The following is a 22,943-nucleotide window of genomic DNA, read 5'->3' on the forward strand; positions in this document are numbered from 1 at the left end:
GTGACTACAAATATGATGTGATTCCTAAAATAAAAATGGTGTTGTAAAAATGAGAAATCGCTAGTCAACTTTTAACCCTTATAACTTCCTAATAAGAAAAAATTTTGGCCCCAAAATTGTGCTCATGTAAAGTAGACATGTGGGAAATGTTACTTACTAATGATTTTGTGTGACATATTTCTCTGTTTTAAGGGCATAAAAATTCAAAGTTGGAAAATTGCGATATTTTCAAAATTTTCCCCAAATTTCCATTTTTTTTCACAAATAAACGCAAGTCATATCAAAGAAATGTTACCACTATCATGAAGTACAATATGTCATGAGAAAACAATGTCAGAATCACTGGGATCCATGGAAGCGTTCTAGAGTTATTACCTCATAAAGGGACAGTGGTCAAAATTGTAAAAATTGGCCTGGTCATTACCATGCAAACCACCCTTGGGGGTAGAGGAGTTAAAATCCCCCGTTATAAGAACCCTGTTACTGTTTGCTGCCTTTTTAATTTGTTGTAGCATTTCATCCTCTACCTGTTCAGCTATATTAGGAGGCTTGTAGCAAACTACAGTTAGCAACTTTCCATTATTGCCATCCCCATGTATATTTATCCATAGTGACTCTACATTGCTGTAACTCCCCCCAATGTCTTCATTGACCACAGGTTTTAATGTGGATTTTACGAAGATGCACACCCCTCCACCTTTTTTATCCTTCCTATCCCTTCTAAATGTAGTGTTCCTCTCTACATTTGTTACCCAGTCATGGCTCTCATCAAGTCAGGTTTCCGTAATGCCCACCACATCGTATTCTGTGACTGCCATAAGAGTCGCCAGTTCATCCTTTTTGTTTGCTAGACTTCTTGCATTTGCCAGCAGACATTTAATATTATTAGCACATTTGTTACTCCTATTCAGCTCCCTGCTTTCCTTACATATCCCAGCCCCCCTAAATCCTCATTTACCCCTATTGCCTCCCATCCTCCATCCATCTTACCATTTTTTTCCCAAGCACAACTGCACCCTCCCCATTGAGGTGCAGCCCGTCGCTACCGTAGAGCCTGTAGCCAACAGAGAAGTCGGCCCAGTTCTCCAGGAACCCAGACCCTTCCTTCCTGCAGCAATTTCTAAGCCACTTATTTATCTCCCTAAGCTCTTGCTGCCTACCTAGTGATGCATGTGGCACTGGCAGTATTTCTGAAACCACCACCTTGGAGGTCTTGGCCTTCAGATTCTCTCTTAGTTCCTTAAAATCATTCTTAACCCCTTTCTGACATCAGGTGCACTATCCCATCCATGGTACCCGGGCCCATATGACCAGGGACAGGATAGTACGTCAGCGCGATCATCGGCGCCCCCGGGGGGGGAACTATGTGTCAGGGGCGGTCACGGACAGCCCTCGACACATAAACCCCGGCACACTGCAATCAAACATGATCGCAGTGTACCGCTCCGAGGGTCTCCTTCCCTGCAGGCCCCCGGATCAAAGATGGTCACAGGGGCCTTCGGGGGACTGTAGGGAGGCGTCTTCCTCAGTGCCTGCTGAGAGCAGGACTGAGAAAGCCTGCAGCAGCGCCTGTCAGATCACTGATCTGACACAGCGCTGTGCAAAGTGTCAGATCAGCGATCTGACACTAGACAGTGATGTCTCCCCCTGGGACAATAAAATAAAGTAAAAAAAAAATACGTGTAAAAATAATTTATGAAAAATCACTAAACTTAAAATAAATATTCCCTAATAAATTCACCTTTTGAAAATAAAGAAAAAATAAATAAAAGTACAAATATTTAGTATTGCCGCGTCCGTAACGACCTGCCCTATAAAACTATCCCACTAGTTCACCCCTTTAGTGAACCCCTTTAAAAATGAAAATAACAAACAAAGCAAAAAACAATGCTTTATCATCATACCGCCAAACAAAAAGTGCAACAACATGCGATGAAAAAGACATATATAAATAAACATGGTACCGCTGAAAACGTCATCTTGTCCCGCAAAAAACGAGACACCATACAGCATCATCAGCAAAAAAAATAAAAAAGTTATAGCTTGCAGACTAAAGCTATGCAAAAATAATTATTTTTTGTATAAAATTGTTTTCATTGCATAAAAGCGCCAAAACATAAAAAAAGACATAAATGAGGTATCGCTGTAATCGTACTGACCCAAAGAATAAAAATGATTTATCAATTTTACCACACGCGGAACGGTGTAAACACCCCCCAAAAGTAAATTCATGAAATGCTGGTTTTTGTTCATTCTGCGCCCCAAAAATCAGAATAAAAAACGATCAAAAAATGTCACATGCCTGAGAATGGTACCAATAAAAACGTCAACTCGTCCAGCAAAAAATAAGACCTCACATGACTCGGAGGTTCAAAATATGGAAACATTATAGCTCTCAAAATGTGGTGATGCAAAACTATTTTTACAATGAAAAGCGTCTTTTAGCGTATGACAGCTGCCAAACATAAAAACCTGCTAAAAATAGTAAATCAAACCCCCCTTTATCATCCCCTTAGTTAGGGAAAAATAATAAAATTAGAAAAAAATGCATTTATTTCCATTTTCCCATTAGGGCTAGGTTTAGGGATAAGGCTAGGGTTAGGGGTGTGTTGGTGTTAGGGTTGGAGTCACAATTGGGGATTTCCACTGTTTAGGCACATCAGGGGCTCTCCAAATGCAACATGGCGTCTGATCTCAATTACAGCCAATTCTGCGTTGCAAAAGTCAAACGGTGATCCTTCCCTTCCAAGCTCTGCCATTTGCCCAAACAGTGGTTTATCCCCACATATGGGGTATAAGCCTACTCAGGACAAATTGAACAACAACTTTTGGGGTCCAATTTCTCCTGTTACCCTTGGAAAAAAAAAATTGGGGGCAAAAATATCATGTTTGTGGAAAAAAAACATGATTTTTTTTATTTTTATGGCTCTACGTTAGAAACTTCTGTGAAGCACTTGGGGGTTCAAAGTGCTCACCACACATCTAGATAAGTTCTTTGGGGGGTCTAGTTTCCAAAATGGTGTCACTTGTGGAGGGTTTCCACAGTTTAGGCACATCAGGGGCTCTCCAAAGGCAACATGACACCCGCAGACCATTCCATCAAAGTCTGCATTCCAAAACGTCACTACTTCCCTTCCAAGCCCCGATGTGTGCCCATACTGTAGTTTTCTCCCACATAACAGATATCAGCATACTCAGGACAAATTGGACAACAAATTTTGGGGTCCAATTTCTCCTGTTACCTTGGGAAAATAAAAAAATTGGGGTCTAAAAGATCATGTTTGTTGAAAAAATATGATTTTTTTATTTTCATGCCCGGGCATTATAAACTTCTGTGAACCCATTGGGGGTTCAAAGTGCTCACCACACATCTAGATAAGTTCCTTGGGGGGTCTAGTTTCCAAAATTGTGTCATTTGGGGGGTTTCCACTGTTTAGGCACATCAGGAGCTTTCCAAACGCGGCATGGCGTCCGATCTCAATTCCAGCCAAAATAGTCAAATGGCGGTTCTTCCCTTCGGAGTTCTGCCATGGGCCCAATAGTGGTTTACCCCCACATGTGGCGTATCTGCGTACTCAGGACAAATTGCACAATAACTTTTGCAGTCCTCTTACCCTTGGGAAATTAAAATTGGGGGTGAAAAGATCATTTTTGTGGAAAAATAAGATTTTTTTAATTTTACGGCTGTACGTTATGAAATTCTGTAATGCCCTTGGGGGTTCAAAGTTCTCACCACACATCTAGATAAGTTCCATGGGGGTGTCTAGTTTCCAGAATGGTTTCATTTGTGGGGGATTTCCACTGTTTAGGCACATCAGGGGCTTTCCAAACGTGACATGGCGTCTGATCTCAATTCCAGCCAAAATAGTCTGCTCTGCCATGCACCAAAATAGTCATTTACCACCACATATGGGGTATCAGTGTACTCAGGACAAATTGCACAATAACTTTTGTCATCCTGTTACCCTTGGTAAAATAAAAATTGGGGGTGAAAAGATCATTTTTGTTGAAAAAATATGATTTCTTAATTTTACGGCTGTACGTTATAAACTTCTGTGAAGCGATTTAGGGTTCAAAGTTCTCACGACACATCCAGATAAGTTCATTGGGGGGTTTAGTTTCCAAAATGGGGTCACTTGTGGGGGGTTGCCACTGTTTAGGCACATCAGGGCTCTCCAAACGTGACATGGCATCCAATCTCAATTCCAGCCAATTTTGCACTGAAGAAGTCAAACGGCGCTCCTTCCCTTCTGAGCTCTGACATGCACCGAAACAGTGGTTCCCCTCCACATATCAGGTATCAGCGTACTCAGGACAAATTGCGCAATCAATTTTTCAGTCCAATTTCTCCTGTTACTCTTGGTAAAATAAAAAAAATTGTACCTGAAGTAATTTTTGGGGGAAAAAAAGTTCATTTTATTTTAAACATTCAAAAAATTCCTGTGAAGCACCTGAAGTGTTAATAAACTTATGGAATGTGGTTTTGAGCACCTTTAGGGGTGCAGTTTTTAGTATGGTGTCACTTTTTGATATTTTCTATCATATAGACCCCTCAAAGTGACTTCAAATGTGATGTGGTCACTAAAAAAAATGGCGTTGTAAAAATGAGAAATCGCTGGTCAACTGTTAACCCTTATAACTTCCTAAAAAAAAAAATTTGGTTCCAAAAGTGTGCTGATGTAAAGTAAACATGTGGGAAATGTTACTTATTAAGTTTTTTGTGTGCCATATCTCTGTGGCATAAAAATTCAAAGTTGGATAATTGCAAAATTTTCAAAATTTTTGCCAAATTTCCATCTTTATCATAAATAAATGCAAGTTATATGAATGAAATTTTACCACTAACATGAAGTACAATATGTCACGAGAAAACAAGGTCAGAATCACTGGGATCCATGGAAGCGTTCCAGAGTTATTACCTCATAAAGGGACAGTGGTCAGAATTGTAAAAATTGGCCTGGTCATTAACATGCAAACCACCCTTGGGGGTAAAGGGGTTAAGGACCATCCACCTTCCTATAACTTTGTCATTGGTACCAATGCGTTCCATGACCGCTGGGTTTTCCCCAGCCCCACCCAGCAATCTGTCTATGCATTCCGCAATATGTCGAACCCAAGCACTCGGCAGACAACACACTGTTCGGCATTCACGGTCTCGGCGCTAAATGACCCTGTCTGTCCGCCTAATTATAGAGTCCCATACCACCAACATCTGTCTGTCCCATACCACCAACATCTGTCTGACCTTTGCGGCACTCCTATTTCCAACCTTCTCACAGCAGTCGTTTTCCTGGTTGCTAGGAGAAACATCCTGCTGCAGTGATCCCAGTCCTGGGCTTGCATTCCTAGTATCAGCCAAACAGGCATATTTACTAGGTTGTGCCAGATTGGGACTGGGCTCCCTGTCACTTTTCCCTCTACCCCTACCCCATCTTGTAGCATTTACCCAGCTGCTTACTTTTTTCCTGATCTTCCCCACCTCGACCCTCCTCCATATCACTGGCACCTGTTGTGTTTCTGTGCTTTCGGCTGGCACGTCAAAACGACGCAGTCACATACATCTGCATGTCTAGCATACCCAATGTTAAAGATAGGTACACAGGACGCATGCAGAAGTAGGCGGAGCTAAACGGAAGAGGTGCTGAAGTAGGCAGAGCTTAACAGAGTAAGTACGAAGTCCTCCGCCGCTCAGGGAACGGTAATGTGAAACCAGCCTTAGTAAGCTCTAAACTCCTATTCAGGTTTGCAATGCTCCTGAGTGTTGCCAGCTGCACATTTAGATCTATTACATGGGCTTCCAAACATGTAACTTGGCTTTCATCGAGTGCAGACATATACACCATCAAATGGCTGTTCAAGGCATGCACACATCTCACATGACACACACCATGTGGCCTTTTCAATGGAGCACATATTCAAAGGGGATAAACAGTACAGATAAAGGCAGAACTATGCTCTTGTGTGAAACTATGAAATTGCATTTAACTGTAAGGGGGCGGCATTGCTATGGACAGTAGAGACAAACTGCCACTTTAAGAGACAGAACCCCCTTGGCTAGAGCTAGAGCAATGGGACATTCGTCTCTCCCTGCAATAAGACTGTTTTGGTTTGTTCTGCCAGCTATGAGAGGGGAGGGGCTGCTTTTCCTGTGAGTGTTCTGAGCTGGGAGTCTGGAGGAAGCTGGAGTGCCGGATTCTGTGAGGAGAAAAAGATGCAGCTTGTAACTGACTGAACTTGTGGGATTGTGTATACCCTTCTGGGGATAATGAAGGTGGTTTTCCTGTGTTACTGCGAAGAGCCACGAAGATATGCAAAGAAGGAACCCAGAGGAGGGAATTCACCGTTTCTAGGAACAGGCTCAGAATCTTCACACAAGGACAAGACCACGTTGCACAGAGCTTCCAGGGAGGACGTCACATCATCTTGCAGAGAACTGCAGGGGGCCCCCGGGAAGGAACTGAGACACCAACTTTACTGTGAGTGCTAACCCCGTGTGCAGACATGTTTAGGGCTTAGGATAGGCTGCAATAGACAGAGCACGGTAGCCGTGCAGCCGAAGTATCAGCGGCCAGTCAGGCTATAGTTAGAGTAGTAGTAGTAATTATAATAAATAATACTAACGAATAAACAGGAATCTTACAATTCGGTTAATTGACGACAGAGCAAGAAGAGTCAGACTGGAGCAAAACACTGTAAATGCTGCTGATACTTACACCGATTGCTGGCAGCAGCAGTCAATGACTGTCGGAGAGAATGAATAAGGCACGACATTTCTGTGTCAGTCATATCTCAGCTGTGTGGACACCCAATGGCAATGAGTAAGTTCCCCCTTCTTATTGGCCATGTCTGCTACTGATACAGGATCTGCTGTCAAGAACGTGAAAAATGATCATTAAAGGGAAGCCTACAGCTTCTGCAGGCCCCACAAATCACTGCCATGTGTTTATTGCTACCATTATACCTCTCATAACAATCCCACTGTAGTGCCTTATTGATTTTTCATGTGCTAAAAATCTTCATTCTTTTTCATGCTCATAGTGGCAGCTTTAACAAATGACACAGACAGCCATGAGATTTGCAGAGCTGGTGATAATGACTGGCAGAGTCCACACTCCTTCTCTCTGCATTGCACATTGCTTCCATACCCGGAAGTTTGATGCTATTTTACTGGCCCTGGGGAAGCTGTCAAGTCACTTTAAGAGACTGGGAGTAAGGCCGGGGTCACACTTGCTTCGAATACGAATGAGTGTTATGCGATAAAACATTGCATAGCACTCGGACTAGTATTCATCTATGGGGCAGCTCTCATAAACGTTATTTTTCTCAGCCGTTTTCAGCGTCCGAGTGAAATTGCAGCATTCACCGATTTGCACCGACACTCTACCGAGTCTTGGCGCACTCGCACCCATATAGGCATATGGGTGTAAGGAAGGGACAGGACCGTGGTCGTGACCTGTATTCCGGTGGAAGCGGTGTTCAGTCCTTCTCCTATGTGAAACAATACTATGCTCCTAGGCATACCTGCATCTCTAGATCCATCTTCACCCGGGCACTTCCCAGGCCATATCGGTCCCTCTTCTAGGTGACCCCATCAATGGAGACACAGTCCGAGACAACTTTAACACTTTCTTTACTTAGGATTTCACACGTTACATCCACAGTTGGTACATTATAACATTTGCTTGCTTCCTGATCTTTCCCTTGCTTGTCACTTCTGTGTAGTTCACGCCTGGACCAGACCCTACTAGACTGCTTCCCAGTTCCTTCTAGGTCTGACCTCATTATAATGACATTTTATTCAGCCTGTTTTGCCCCAGACACGAGTTCATCAATCACTACGTTTGGTGACCCTGGTGAAGCATCCGGTCCGTCTATACCGATCTCTTCGAAGCTCCAACTCCTTCCATTCCCTTAGTCCAACCAACTTCTGCCCTAAAAGCATTGGTCCAGGTGGTAAGCCGCCACATCTTCCTTTTCCTGTTCTGACCCACTGCTAAGACATGCAGTGGCTGTGGGTAACGTGGGCTATAACGACTTAACATTACATCAATGCTGAGCTGTCCGGGCCTCTAGCCCATGTGGACACTTGGGTGCCCTGTCCCGTCTGACTAAACCACTCTTCATCACTAACCTTAACTCTTGGCAGCCCCTCTTACAATTAACCCTCTAAGGACCTCCTGTCAAGTCCCACTAGTATGCCCCATCTAGTGGCCCCCAACATAATTACAACTGCCCAGTCTATTGGGGAACTTTGTACTAAGAGTGCCCTCCTCTAATGTCCCAAGAAAAGTACACTAACTTTCCCTGACTGTACATATACAAAGAACACATAATATGCACACAATATTAAAATACAGGAACACAAGGCAATATATACAGTTTTCTATATAATGGTAACACATTCAAGTGGCAATACCATAAGAAATGAGCAGTAATACATAGCTATACATGTAGCAGTACAGCAGGCAATTATCATAAAACACATCTGTAAACATTAAGAACTGGAAGACAATCAGAGGGAAGGGAAGCATGAGAAACATTATGTCTTACCCCCTTACATTCCTTCTTTCCTTCAAGTTGGTCGTCCTCAAACAAGGCAAGATACAAAAACCAACAATAATAAAAAAAAACCCAAGAAAACCACAAGTCATTTGGCTTAACATAAGCCGCATCTAATACGCACCGCAGTCCATGGTGCACAGCTAAGGCCTCTTTCACACTTCTGTTTTTTACAATCAGTCAAAATCCGCCAGGTTTTGAAAAAAACGGATCCGCAATTTTTTTTGCGGATCCGTTTTTTTCCCCATTGACTTTCATTATTGGCGGATCTTGACGGATTGCCGTCCGTTTTTGTGCGGATCCGCCATAATGTTGCTGTCCGTCAACATCCTCAAAAATTTCCAAATGGAGCTTGCAACGTTTTTTTGGCCGGCGGATCCTCCAGACACGGATTTAACCCGTAATTCTGTCTGGGTGCCGGACAAAAAAAAAAATTCTCTCTCTCTCTCTTTTCCCGGCCAGCGGTTCCTTTAAATTTCCTCATTTTGCGGATCCGTCAAAAAACGGATCCTGTGGCATCCGTTCACATCAGTTAACAACGGATCCGCTTGTCCGCCTTGTTGGCGGATTTTAACTGACACAAAAAACTGAAGTGTGAAAGAGGCCTAACACTCCATTTCCAATCCTCAAGGTTGTAATGATAGGCAGTCCTAGGAGAGATGCTCCCCCTTCCCTTGAGGGGAGTACAGACTTTCCAGAGGTATCCGGTTAAAGAGACAGTCTCTCCTATTTCCAGGAGAAGGGGCGCATCAAGCGCAATAAAAAAAAAAAAAAAAAAAAAAGAGTCCATAGGCTCCAGGTATAATGCCTAGCTCGCAGAAGCATGAGAAACATTATATCTTACCCCCTTACATGGGTGCGAGCGACACAGTGCACATCAATCTAATATCATCCAAGTGTTGTGCGCTATAAGCCGACGCCGGCAATGATGCTCGGAGCACAGTCGCATGACACTGGGCTCATGCTCACAGCAGAGCAGGAGCCGACGGTCATTAGCATATCGCATCCGATGCTCTTGCATCGGATGCATACGCAAGTGTGACCCCGGCCTACGGCAGAGAACACAGGAGATAAGAAGCATGTGATTTGCGACATTTCATACTGCAGAGTGGGAGAAGAGGGGAGAAAGCCAGTGTTCTGAATGCCATGGGTAACACAATATGGAGCATAGTCACGTGTCCGTATCTATTACTCGCATACAGAAGCATCTCCAGTACAGTCAGTATATTGGTAATTAAAATCAACTCAACCTACATTTAAACCATTTGGACACAATATTATTGACTGGATAATCTTTTCAAAACGATGAAATTAATACATCATTGCCATCCTGTGTCTCTTAACATTGTTAGTATATTCAAAAACATTTCTTTTCCTTCAGGTTGGGAAAGAAGAGACATGTCTGTCAGATTTCTGTAAGAGTCCAAGCCTTCCGGACACTAATGTAAGGTCTGTTATTGCCTGCTTATTGCATTTGCATTTTGGAATAGAACTTGTATTACTTGTGTTACAAATTGCTGGTTGTAGGAGTGCATCACACCCCACTCTGTCTTTATGAATCTGATAGTGTTGTGCATCATTGCTCCTCTCTGCAGGGGTTTTACTGACACACAACCCATACAGACTGGTGAGAAACAGGATGCCCTGTCACCCTGGTTAGAATTACTCCAATGACACCTGGGTGAGGCGTATTAGAAAACCGTTCTTACCCATTCAGTTTTTCCATTAGGTTAGTTGCAGCAGTTAAGAAACAAATTTGTCAGAATTAATGTGTACACTTGTTGTTGTTATTGCCAGTTTAACAAGAATTTCTGGCAAAACTGAATGAGAGGTAAGGGGGAAGGACAGAATGAGAATTATACTGAGGCCATTTAACAACTGATTGCAGGCATTTTGTCAGGCTCAACATCAAAAACCCTGAATGCCCTAATACATGCACTAGCAGTAACGTGAATAAAGTGCAAAAATGTTAAAAAGAGCTTGGGTTTCAGAGATAAGGTAGGTCAACCATTTTGTTAATCATAGACATAGTTTAAATTATATAATGTGGGTATAGTATCAGGGGATAATCAAATTATGCTTGCAGGTGGGGCATCAAGGCAGCTATAATGCCTTAGTATACCCTATCACTTACCCTACCTGGCTGCGGAGGTTGGCACACTAATATTAAACGGTATGGCGAAACCGCTCAATGTCAGCAACCCTGAAAACCCTAATAGTCACCCTATGATTAACAAGAAATAGGGTAAATAGTGGGCAAATATAACACATATGTCAGTCAAAATTGAAAAAGGGGCATTACAAGTAGCTCATCAGACTGTATAGGGAGCTAAAAAATAGATGTATACAGTAACAGTCAGGTTGGAAATATCCAAAACACTTGATCTTTAACAGCAGAACACAACAATATGCATTTCATAATCCTTTGCCTACCAAACTCCAGCAAGCATATGTGAAAGATATGAAAAAGATCAGGACAGTAAACATGATCAGAAACAATGAACCCGACACCTCATTAAGTCCCTCAGTGTGGACCCCGCATATACCCTATACACAGACTATACACTCTTCATTATAGTTGTCCCCAGGTCAACAACTTCACCAAATAAATAGCGTATCTCAATGAAAACTTGCAAATACCTGTCCCCTAATATGAACATAGCAAGTAGTAAGAAAAGATGACACTTATCATTTTAAGCTGTCCCTGTCTCAACACATTTCCCCCTGCATTTTCCAGGATTCATTAGGGGACCGATGTGATACTCCAATTTATCTACACCTGGAAAAATAAATGTGCTGCGTCCAAAAGAGACCCCACCTTTTATAAGGTAATATGCAGTACTTACTGGTAACCGTGCAACTGAAATCTGTGCTTCCTAATACCGGAAACTGCCGATAAACAGAAGCCAGAAGTTACACAGCAAAAGCCGGAAATTATGTCATTGGAATGCAGAATGCATTCCACAGGGAACCGGAAGTGAAATAAGCAAAGATGGCATCCATGGAATCCATATTACTTCAAATGAATGCTCATGGACCTCATGATCATGCTCCAGTGTTCACAAATTAGCCAAAACAATGGGCATAACTTAAAAGGTGGCGGATGTTCCGCAATAATTTTATCATTAAGATTGCCAAACCTATTGCTCGACATGTGTAGGGGGTGGACTGACCCATGGACCTGTCTGAGATGGAAAGAACATGTAAAGGATGATGTGCACTATGCTTTATTGTATGTGTATAGTTAACAGCTGGGAATTAGTGCAGGATGGCGTAGTACAGGGTTTTGGCCACGAGATGGAGACAGAGAGCAGTGAGAAAAGGACTTAACAGCAGGCCTTAGGCTGGGGAAACTGCATAGTCATGGTGGGCAGAGCTACGGGACTGAGAAGGGGATTTCCAGAAAGAGGAGATATAAGAGGGAGGGAGTCCGAGGGACAGGGCAGAGAGACACCCACAGGGAAGAAAGAGGTGAGAAGAGCACAGGAGAGGACAGAGAGAGAAGAAGCTCAGGAGGGACAGAGGAGAGCCAGAGACGGTTACTCGGAGAGTGGGGTGGCCCTGAGGAGGCAGCCGCAGGAAGGGACGGCAGTGACTGACAGAAGGTTTGTGTACCGGACGGCTGGGACACTGAAGATTGAGTAGGTGTACAGCGGGCAGACTTAGCCAGGGGGAAGCACTGTGGCCATGGGCCTAACGGCAGCCATGGTGAGAGAACCCGGAGGGTCTTCGCCAATCGAAGCAGAAGGAAGGTGACAGGTGCCCCGGCCAGGGAGCAGGAGCTGTTGTGTCTGCTGTGGATGTCAAGAGGACACCGAATAAAGTTTGGACCTGATTGAACGGATTTCTGCCTCTGCCTCCAGTCTGTTCCGCGGCCGAAAGGGACCACCCCCCCAGTCGGGACACGTACCTACACATGCATAAAGATTCTCCCACTAACTAACAATTCTATAGGACCCACCTCTGACCAAAGTACCAAAATGGTAAGTATCACTACAAAATAGAATAATCAGCCTAGAATCAACCAAAATCCAAAAGAGTAATGAATTACAAAATTGAATAACAAAAATACCACCATTATGAGTAATTTGTATGTACAAACAAAAGGTTTCACTGAAACCTAAAAGAACTAGTCACACAGGCCATAATATAAAGACACTAATTTCAGATGAAGCTTGAAAGCTGAACTGTTCATTGAGTCCCTTCAGACTGAAATATTCTAGCCAGTGTATCCTTTTTTCTATAACACGAAAATAAATACATCCAATTTCTCCACCGTGCTCTGAATTCACATGGCTTGCTAGTGGGGTATCTCTGCTTGCTAATCCAGACCCTCATTTTGTGTTTTGTTTTACCAACATAGTCCTTAGGGCACATACATGTGCAGAGATATATCACTCCTGAGGTCCTGCAATTTGCAAAACATCTCATATCGTACATCCTATTCTTAACTGCACTTTTGAAGTTCTTCGAGGGAGAGATATACTGGCAAAAGGTACAGCGGCCACATTTGAAGGTACCCAGAGATCTATTTTGTAACCAGGTACCTTCCTTTTTGGGTTGGGTAAAGTGGATAAGGACCACATAGTCTTTAATTGATTTCCCTCTTCTGTAGGTCACTGATGGTTTCAGTAAGATAGAGTCACAGATACTGTATCTGGGTCAGCTCTCAAAATGCCCCAGTGTCTTTTTAGGGCATCCATGACCTTATGTGACTGGTCACCATATGTTTCAATCAGCCTTATCAGCCTTATCAAAGAATCGGAGTCAAATCCTACATTAGGAGTTAACAACGATGAGTTATTTACTCCTACAGCATGTTGGTATGCCGACTCAATCATCCCCCACAAAAAAGGTCAAATTTATTTTTTTTTTGGCATAATGCCCATCATTTCACTTGGAGGAAATAGGGAGGAGCTCTGAAGTGTAAGAGCACCATCCCAACTGTGAAACACAGGAGTGGCAGCATCATGTTGTGGGATTGTTTTGTTGCAGGAGGGACTGGAGGACTTCACAAAATAGATGGCATTATGAGAAAAGAAGATTATGTTGCAATACTGAAGCAACATCTCAAGACATCAGCCAGGATGTTAAAACTTGGCGGAAATAGGTCTAACAAATAGATAATGACACAAAGCATACTGCCAAAATGGTAACAAAAGTGGCTTAAGCATAACAAAGTCGATGTTTTGGAGTGGCCATCACAAAGACCTGATCTCAATCATACTGAACATTTATGGACAAAGCTGAAAAGGCAGGTGCGAGCATGGCGACCTACAAACCTGGATCAGTTACACCAGTTTTGTCAGGAGGAATGGGCCCAAATTGCGACCAACTATTGTGAGAAGCTTGTGGAAGGATATCCCAAATGTTTGTCCCAAGTCATTCAGTTTGAGGGCAATGGTACCAAATACTAACAAAATGTATGTAAACATTTGACTTTGCAGTAAATAATAAAAATGCCTTAAAACATTGTCTCTCTCTCATTACCCTGGCATTTGGTAAATACAGTTGTGCTCAAAAGTTTACATACCCTGGCATAATTTTTACTTTCTTGGCCTTTTTTCAGAAAATATGAATGATAACACCAAAACTTTTTCTCCACTTATCATTAATAGTTGTGTTTTTCCTCTTTTTAAAACATAATGACTCTGATCAAAAGTTTACATACCCTGGTGATTTTGGCCTGATAGCATGCACAGAAGTTGACACAAATGAGTTTGAATGGCTACTAAAGGTAACATCCTCACCTGTGACCTGTTTGCTTGTAATCAGTGCATGTGCATAAAAGCTGAGTGAGTTTCTGGTATTCAGACAGACTCTTGCATCTTTCGTCCAACCACTGACGTTTCTGGATTGTGAATCATGGGGAAAGCAAAATAATTGTCAATGTATCTATGGGAAAAGTTAGTTGAACTGTATAAAACGGGAAAGGAATGCAAAAAGATATCCAAGGAATTGATAATGCCAGTCAACAGCGTTCAAACTGTGATTAAAGCGTTCAAACTGTGATTAACAGCTGGAAAATCAGGGGCATTGTAAAAACAAAACCACGGTCCGGTAGACCAACAAAATTTTCGTCCACAACTGCCAGGAAAATTGTTCGTGATGCAAAGAAAAACCCTCAAATAACATCAGCTGAAATACTGGACTCTCTGAAAACTAGCGGTGTGGCTGTTTCAAGATGCAAAATAAAGAGGCAATTGAAGAAAAATGGGCTGCATGGTTGAGACGCCAGAAGAAAGACATTACTGCACAAATGCCACAAAGTATCTCACCTACAATACGCAAAACAGCACAGAGACAGCCTCAATACTTCTGGAACAAGGTAATTTGGAGTGATGAGACCAAAATGAAACTTTTTGGCCACAACTATAAACGTTACATTTGGAGAAAGGTCAACAAGGCCTATGATGAAAGGAGCACCATTCCTACTGTAAAGCATGGAGGTGGATCGCTGATGTTTTGGGGATGTGTGAGCTACAAAAGGCACAAGAAACTTGGTCAAAGTTGAAGGAAAGATGAATGCAGCATGTTATCAGCAAATACTGGAGGCAAATTTGCAATCATCAGCCCGGAAGCTGCGCATGGGACAAATTTGGACGTTCCAACATAACAATGATCCAAAACCCAAGACCAAGTTGACCTGTCATTGGCTACAGCAGAACAAAGTGAAGCTTCTAGAGTTGCTTTCTCAGTCTCCTGACCTCAATGTCACTGAGCCACTCTGGGGAGATGTCAAGCGCGCAGTTCATGCTAGACAGCCAAGGAATTTACAGGAACTGGAGGCTTTTTGCCAAGAAGAGTGAGCAGTAGTGTTGAGCGATACCGTTCGATACCCCAAAATATCGTATCGGATGGTATCGCCCGATACGAAAAAAATATCGGGTATCGCCGATTCCGATACCGGAAGTTCCATTCAAGTCAATGGGACTTCCGGTATCGGAATTAAAAAAAGGCCTTTATTTCCTTGTTGGCTAATTCTACATAATTGAAAACAAATAAGAATCATGTAGAATGTATTGTGGGAGGTGGAGGAGACATTAAAGGCATAGTGGTTTATTCAAATCACATGGCATAGCATTAATTCCAATTTTTTTTTCAAGACGTTCGGAGTTAAAAAGATATTGACTATGTTAACTTTTTTATATTTAGTCAGATATGTATGTTTCGCAACTTCCTTGCTCTTCACCTTCTTTTGTACTTCTCCCACACTTTCTCCTTCATGATCCGCAGCAGTAGCATTTTTTTCATCAACTTTTTCTTCACCTTATTCATCTTCTTCTTCTTCACCTTCTTCCCATTAATTTTTTTTTTCCATTCTTCATATTCTTCTTATTCAGCTATTATTAATTTTCATATGCTATTTCTTCATCTTCTTCCTATTCTTCTTTTTCTTCATTTTCTTATGGTGACAGGCATTCCTGTAGTACTTATCTATAAAAGTTATAAGATTACACCTTACGTTCTGCCTGTCACAAAAGATTTACAACAGGATTTGTCCGCGTTCAGTTTGGCCTGCAGCAGCAGGTATTTTCCAGGGGCACCACGAGGAGGAATGGACTCACCCCCATTTACTGCTTAGTCTTCTTCTGCTTATAATTTTGATTTCTTCTATGCTGATTTTTTGTCTTATGCTTAATGTTCTTCTGCTTTCTGTTCTTCTGCTTTTGCTTCTTCTGCTTCTTGTTCTTCTGTCTTTTGTTCTGTATCTTGGTGGTTGTCTTCATGTTCTTTGTCCTCTTGGTCTTATTATTTAGGGTCATATTTCTGGTCTTCTTTGGTGTGGTCTTCAGGGTCGTCATCATCAGGGTCATCGTCATGGAGATCAATAAGGATTACAAAAGACAATTTCAAAAAGCTTGATCTTGGAAATGTAGCAGAAGGTACAAGAAGGCTGAGAAACTGGCGAGAACCAGCAGACAGTGCTGGCACCCAGATGGGTAGCAGAAGGAACAAGAGCCAATGGCACTACCGAGGACCAACTGACGGTGCTGGACCACGGTTACTAAGCAGAAGGTACCTGTGCTAAAAAGCACTACCAAAGACCAGCTGACGGTGCTGGACCTCGGATACCGAGATGGAGGCACCTAGGCCAAAGGCTGTGGCGAGAACCAGCAGACAGTGCTGGCACCCGGATGGGTAGCAGAAGGAACAAGAGCCAATGGCACTACCGAGGACCAACTGACGGTGCTGGACCACGGTTACTAAGTAGAAGGTACCTGTGCTAAAAAGCACTACCAAGGACCAGCTGACGGTGCTGGACCTCGGATACCGAGATGGAGGCACCTAGGCCAAAGGCTGTGGCGAGAACCAGCAGACAGTGCTGGCACCCAGATGGGTAGCAGAAGGAACAAGAGCCAATGGCACTACCGAGGACCAACTGACGGTGCTGGACCACGGTTACTAAGCAGAAGGTACCTGTGCTAAAAAGCACTACCAAGGACCAGCTGACGGTGCTGGACCTCGGATACCGAGATGGAGGCACCTAGGCCAAAGGCTGTGGCGAGAACCAGCAGACAGTGCTGGCACCCGGATGGGTAGCAGAAGGAACAAGAGCCAATGGCACTGCCGAGGACCAACTGACGGTGCTGGACCACGGTTACTAGGCAGGAGGTACCTGTGCTAGAAAGCACTACCAAGGACCAGCTGACGGTGCTGGACCTCGGATACCGAGATGGAGGCACCTAGGCCAAAGGCTCTGGCGAGAACCAGCAGACAGTGCTGGAACCAGGGTGGGTAGCAGAAGGTACCCATTGAAAGCAAAGTAGCCAGGCCGCAAGCCGGCCGCAGTTACCGAAACCTACAGTCCTACAGGGGGTCCATGTCCCATTGGCACTACGGATCCAGCCTTCAGTGCCAGTTCCCGCAGCCCACTTAGGAGTCACCTAAACTGCAGGCACCGTAGAGTCGGCTAACCCGGCCGCAAGACGACAGGACAACGGATTGGTGGCATAGTGACCTTGACACTACCCGGAAACAGCAGGCGTGCTGGAACCAGGCTGGGCAACAGGGAGTCCCCATGCCAAAGACACTGCTGAGAACCAGCTGACGGTGCTGGAACCCAGATGGGTATCAAAAGCTACAAGAGCCAATGGCACTACCGAGGAACAGCTGACGGTGCTGGACCACGGTTACTAGGCAGGAGGTACCTGTGCTAGAAAGCACTACCAAGGACCAGCTGACGGTGCTGGACCTCGGATACCGAGATGGAGGCACCTAGGCCAAAGGCTCTTGCGAGAACCAGCAGACAGTGCTGGAACCCGGGTGGGTAGCAGAAGGTACCCATTGAAAGCAAAGTAGCCAGGCCGCAAGCCGGCCGCAGTTACCGAAACCCACAGTCCTACAGGGGGTCCATGTCCCATTGGCACTACGGATCCAGCCTTCAGTGCCAGTTCCCGCAGCCCACATAGGAGTCACCTAAACTGCAGGCACCGTAGAGTCGGCTAACCCGGCCGCAAGACGACAGGACAACGGATTGGTGGCATAGTGACCTTGACACTACCCGGAAACAGCAGGCGTGCTGGAACCAGGCTGGGCAACAGGGAGTCCCCGTGCCAAAGACACTGCCGAGCACCAACTGGCGTTGTTGGAGCCCAGGGACAATTATGGTGTAGGCCGAGGCCTACTTGGTGGTAATTTTAGATTGTTTGTAGGCTACAACAGACTGTCAACGTGCTCCAATTAGGCATCTGTCTCCACTCTGTTTCCAGGATTTCTCGTGACCAACAACACCGCCAGTTTATGCGTACAGCAGCCGTCTGCCCAATCCACACGTGTTGCTGTGTTACTGGGATTCTGTAATGTCAGCAGATCCCCTGATGTGTGTCTGCCACTGTCTCCTGCTCTGTCCACATTCCCACCGCTTGCAGTGGGAAGGTGGACAGCGCAGGAGACAGTGGCGGACACATATTGGGGGATCTGCTGACGTTACAGAACCCCAGTAACACAGGAACACGTGTGGAATGCGTGGACGGCATCTGTGAGCAGGAACTGGCGGTGTTGGAGGTCAGGGGAAATACTAGAGACAGAGTGGAGACAGAGGCCAAATCAGAGAATGTTTAAATCTGAAGTAGTAACAATTTGGAGGCAGCAGCAGTTTGCCCTCCACACAGCAGGGGATCAGCTGACGTTACTGAACCCCACTTTCACATGAACGAGTGTGTTTTTCTGTGTGGACAGCACTTCCAAGCACCAACTGGCATTGTCGGAGCCCAGGGAAAATGAGGTAGTAGGCCGAGGCCTACTTGGAGCCAGGTGTAAATCTGAGGTTGTTTGACTGTGGAGGGAGCAGGACACTTTGCCATACACACAGCAGGGGATCAGCTTACGTTACCGAACCCCACTTACACATGAGCGAGTGTTTTGTCTGTGCGGACAGCACTTCTGAGCACCAACTGGCGGTGTCGGAGCCCAGGGAAAATCAGGTAGTAGGCCGAGGCCTACTTGGTGGCAGTTTGCCATTGTTTCTAGACTACTACTAACTGTCAACGTACTCCAATTAGGCCTCTGTCTTCACTCTGTTTCGAGTATTTCCGCTGGCTTCCAATCACGCCAGTTGCTGCACTGAAATGCCGTCTGCACAACCCACACTTGTTCCTGTGTGACTGGGGTTCTGTAACAGCAGCTTCTCCCTAGAGATGAGTCAGGCAATGTCTCCTGCTCTGTCCACATTTCCACTACAAGTAGTGGGAATGTAGACAAAGCAGGAGACATTGCCGTGCTCAACTCTGGAGATGAGCAGATGTTACAGGACCCAGGTACCACAGGAACAAGTGTGGATTGTGCAGACGGCACTTGAGAGCAGAAACAGGCGGTGTTGTAGGCCGGAGGAAACTCAAAACAGAGTGGAGACAGAGGGCAAATCAGAGAACATATTAAATCAGAGGTAGTCAGAAGTTGTAGGCAGCAGGAGAGTTTGCCGTACACACAGCAGGGGATCAGCTGACGTTACCGAACCCCACTTACACATGAGCGAGTGTTTTGTCTGTGCGGACAGCACTTCTGAGCAACAACGGGCGTTGCTGTAGCCCAGGAAATAAAGTTCAGGTCATAGAAACATGAACACAACAGGAGACCTGGATCCTGTTGCCAGCCAATTATTTATTCTGGAAGAGGACTGGCAAATTCAGGTGAGATCCAGGCCTTGTTCATTTTCACAAAAGTAAGCCGGTCAACATTATCGGCGGATAGTCGCGTGCGGCGGTCTGTTACCACACCACCTGCAGCACTAAAGACACGTTCCGATAATACACTGGCTCTGGCCATGTATCCAGCTTAGAGACCCAATACTTGAACGGGGAAGAGCCGTCTGGGAGAACACTAACAGGGCACGACAAGTAGTCTGTCACCATCTGACGGAAACGTTGCCTCCTGCTGACTGGAGCAGTCTGTGATGGTGTAGCCATTTGTGGCGGTCCCACAAAACTTTTCCACATTTGGGCCATACTGGCCTTGCCTTGTCCTGCGGCACTGCCTCTGCTACCTCTTTGTGCAGAGCTTCCTCCACTGCCTCTACCCACATGGCTGCTTTGAAAAGCACTACCAGCAACACTTGTGGGGGGAATGGAGAACATGATGGCCTGCACAAGTGTTTCTTGGTACTCCCGCATTTTTCGCTCCCGGTTCAACTGTGGTATGAGGCTTTGTAAGTTGTCCCGGTAGCGAGGATCTAGGAGGGTGTACACCCAATAATCAGCCATGTGGAGAATGTTGGCGATGCGGCGGTCATTTAACAAGCACTGCAGCATGAAATCAACCATGTGCTGCAGACTGCCGACTGGACCGGAAACGCTGTCCCCAGCTTGAGACAGCATCTCTGCCTGCTCAGCATCACCCCACCCTCACTGTACACACTGACTACTAGAGCCTTGTGTACCTCCCTCCTCTGGAGAGATGTGTTCCTCCTCCTCCATTGACTCCTCGTCATCCTCCTCACTAAGTGTCCCCTGCCTGGGCCTTTGTGTGGAAGCACGTTGCGCAGACTTGCCAGAAGCAGATGGCATTTCTGACTGCTCATCCTCGACCTCTTCAAAAACCTCCTCACTTAGTGCTTGTAAGGTTTTTTGAAGCAGACAGATGAGGGGGACAGTCATGCTGATTAGTGCATCATCTGCACTGGCCATCCGCGTGGAGTCATCGAAGGCACGCAAAACTTGGCAGATGTCCCTCATAGTGGCCCACTCAGTGGTGGTGAAGTGTGTCAGGCGCACAGTGCGACTTGTTTGCGCCTGATGCAGCTGGTACTCCATTACTGCTGCCTGCTGCTCACACAACCGCTCCAACATATGTAACGTTGAATTCCACCTGGTGGGGAGGTCACATATGATGCGATGTTCTGGCAGGCGGAATCGGCGTTGCAGAGATGCAATGCGTGATCTTGCCATGCTGGAACGCCGCAAGTGAGCACACTCTAGGCGAACCTTGTGCAGCAGTGCATCAAGATCCGGATAGTCCCTCAGAAAGCTCTGCACGACCAAATTGAGCACGTGTGCCAGACATGGTATGTGAGTGAGGTTGCCTAGGCCCAGAGCTGCCACTAGATTTCGGCCATTGTCACTCACTACCAAACCTGGCTGGAGATTCGCTGGCACAAACCACACATCCTGCTTGATGGCATTCCAGAGCTCCTGTGCTGTGTGGCTCCGATTCCCCAAAGAAATTAATTTAAGGACGGCCTGTTGACGTTTGGCCACACCTGTGCTCGTATCTGGCCTAACAGGCTCACGCAGTGCTGATTCCGAGGAACTAGAGTAGGAGGAGGACTCAATATGTACAGACTGCATTCCTGCAATCCTTGGAGTTGGCAGAATACGTACAGAGCCACTCTCCAGATCTGTACCCGGCTCCACAACATTGACCCAATGGGCAGTGAGGGAAAGGTATCGTCCCTGTCCATGGCTACTGGTCCACGCATCGGTGGTCAGGTGGACCTTGCTACTGACGGCATTTAGTAGCGCATTTTTAATTTTTCCCTCCACATGCTTTTGCAGGGCATGGACAGCTTGCCTGCCGAAATAAAAGTGGCTGGGCACATTGTATTGTGGAACTGCCAATGACATAAAGTTCCGGAATGTGTCAGTCTCCACCAGCCTGAATGACAGCATCTCAAGGGCCACTAGTTTGGCAATGCCGGCATTCAGAGCCAGTGCTCGGGGATGGTTTGCCGAGTATGGCCGCTTTTTCTCCCATGCCTGTGCGAACAATTGCTGGTGAGTGGCCTGGGAGGGTGCTGATGACTGCGAACGTGGTTCAGTGGGTGGAATTTCACTGGGTCTCTGGACAACAGTGGCAGTGGTTCTTCCATGGCGTTCCAGTGAGGAAGCCGAACCAGCTGTGTGTGAGCTGGAGGAAGAGGCCCCAACACGAGCTGAAGAGGTGGTAGGTGCTGCTGAAGGTTGGCCTACATCTTCAGTGTGTCTGTGTAACTCCACCTCGTGCTTGGTACGCACATGTTTCCACATATTTGTGGTATTGAGGTTGGTCACATTTTTGCCTCGTTTCACTTTCTGATGACACAGCTTGCATTTGACAAAGCAAATGTCATCTGCAACTGTGTCAAAAAAATACCACGCACTGCAAGTCCTGGGAGCGCCCGTTTTGTGTTTTGGAAGAGGATTGCTCCTCACGGGTGCCAAAGTGGAGGCTACAGGCAACCAAGTCTGGCCCCGCCCTCTCCCTCCTCTTTTGGCCGTTCGGGGAATCTCTTCCTCAGAGCTGCTCCCACCACCTTCCTGTGGCTGACGCCATGATGGGTCAAGGACCTCATCATCTCCACTCCCCTCTTCAAGCACCGGCTGGTCCTGGGTTGTCTCGCCAGCACCGTACGCACCAGAAATTGGCAACTGAGTCTCATCATCATCTGATGCATACTGAGGTGTGCTGACCATAGGCACTGGCCCACCCGCCTCTTCAGATTCAGAGGGACAAAGCAGTTGCGCATCACTGCATACTCCCTCTTCTTCACGCTCTAGAATGCTGCTTGGCTGGCCACCTCTTTCCAAGCCAACAGATTCTGAGAACAGAAGTAAAGATTGAGATGGCTCCTGTCCAGGGCTCTCAGACTGCCTGGGCAATTTGGCAGGTGGTGAAGAGACAGATGGTTGCTCTTCAGTGCTCTGGCCTTGGGAGGATGCGGAAGTCATTGAAGTGGATGCGTTAGCTGCCATCCATCCGACAACGGCTTCAATTTGTTCGTCACGCAGCAGTGGGGTACGGCGAGGTCCTACAAAGCTGCGCATGAAGGACTGTTGCCTGGTAAAAGTGGGGGATGCCGGGTCACTGGTGGCCGCAGCAGATTCCGAATCCCCACGTCCTCTCCCTGCTGAATCCCCCCGTCCTCTCCCTGCTGAAACTCCACGGCCACGACCACGTGCCTTACTCCC

The 22,943-nt window shown here is 45.7% G+C and overlaps 1 protein-coding gene across 1 annotated transcript in view; it reads left to right on the plus strand.

Moving 5' to 3' along the window:
* The window catches only part of EPB41L4B (erythrocyte membrane protein band 4.1 like 4B), a 1,031,490-nt gene that overhangs the window by 901,333 nt on the left and 107,214 nt on the right, over positions 1 to 22,943 (plus strand). The window contains exon 20 of the mRNA XM_073587745.1: positions 9,941 to 10,008. Coding sequence (XP_073443846.1) covers positions 9,941 to 10,008 — 68 coding nt within the window. The remainder of the gene's footprint in view (positions 1 to 9,940; positions 10,009 to 22,943) is intronic.

The sequence above is a fragment of the Dendrobates tinctorius genome, unplaced genomic scaffold (assembly GCF_039654945.1).
Source record: "Dendrobates tinctorius isolate UK_male_01 unplaced genomic scaffold, ASM3965494v1 ptg000102l, whole genome shotgun sequence".
NCBI lineage: Eukaryota > Metazoa > Chordata > Amphibia > Anura > Dendrobatidae > Dendrobates > Dendrobates tinctorius.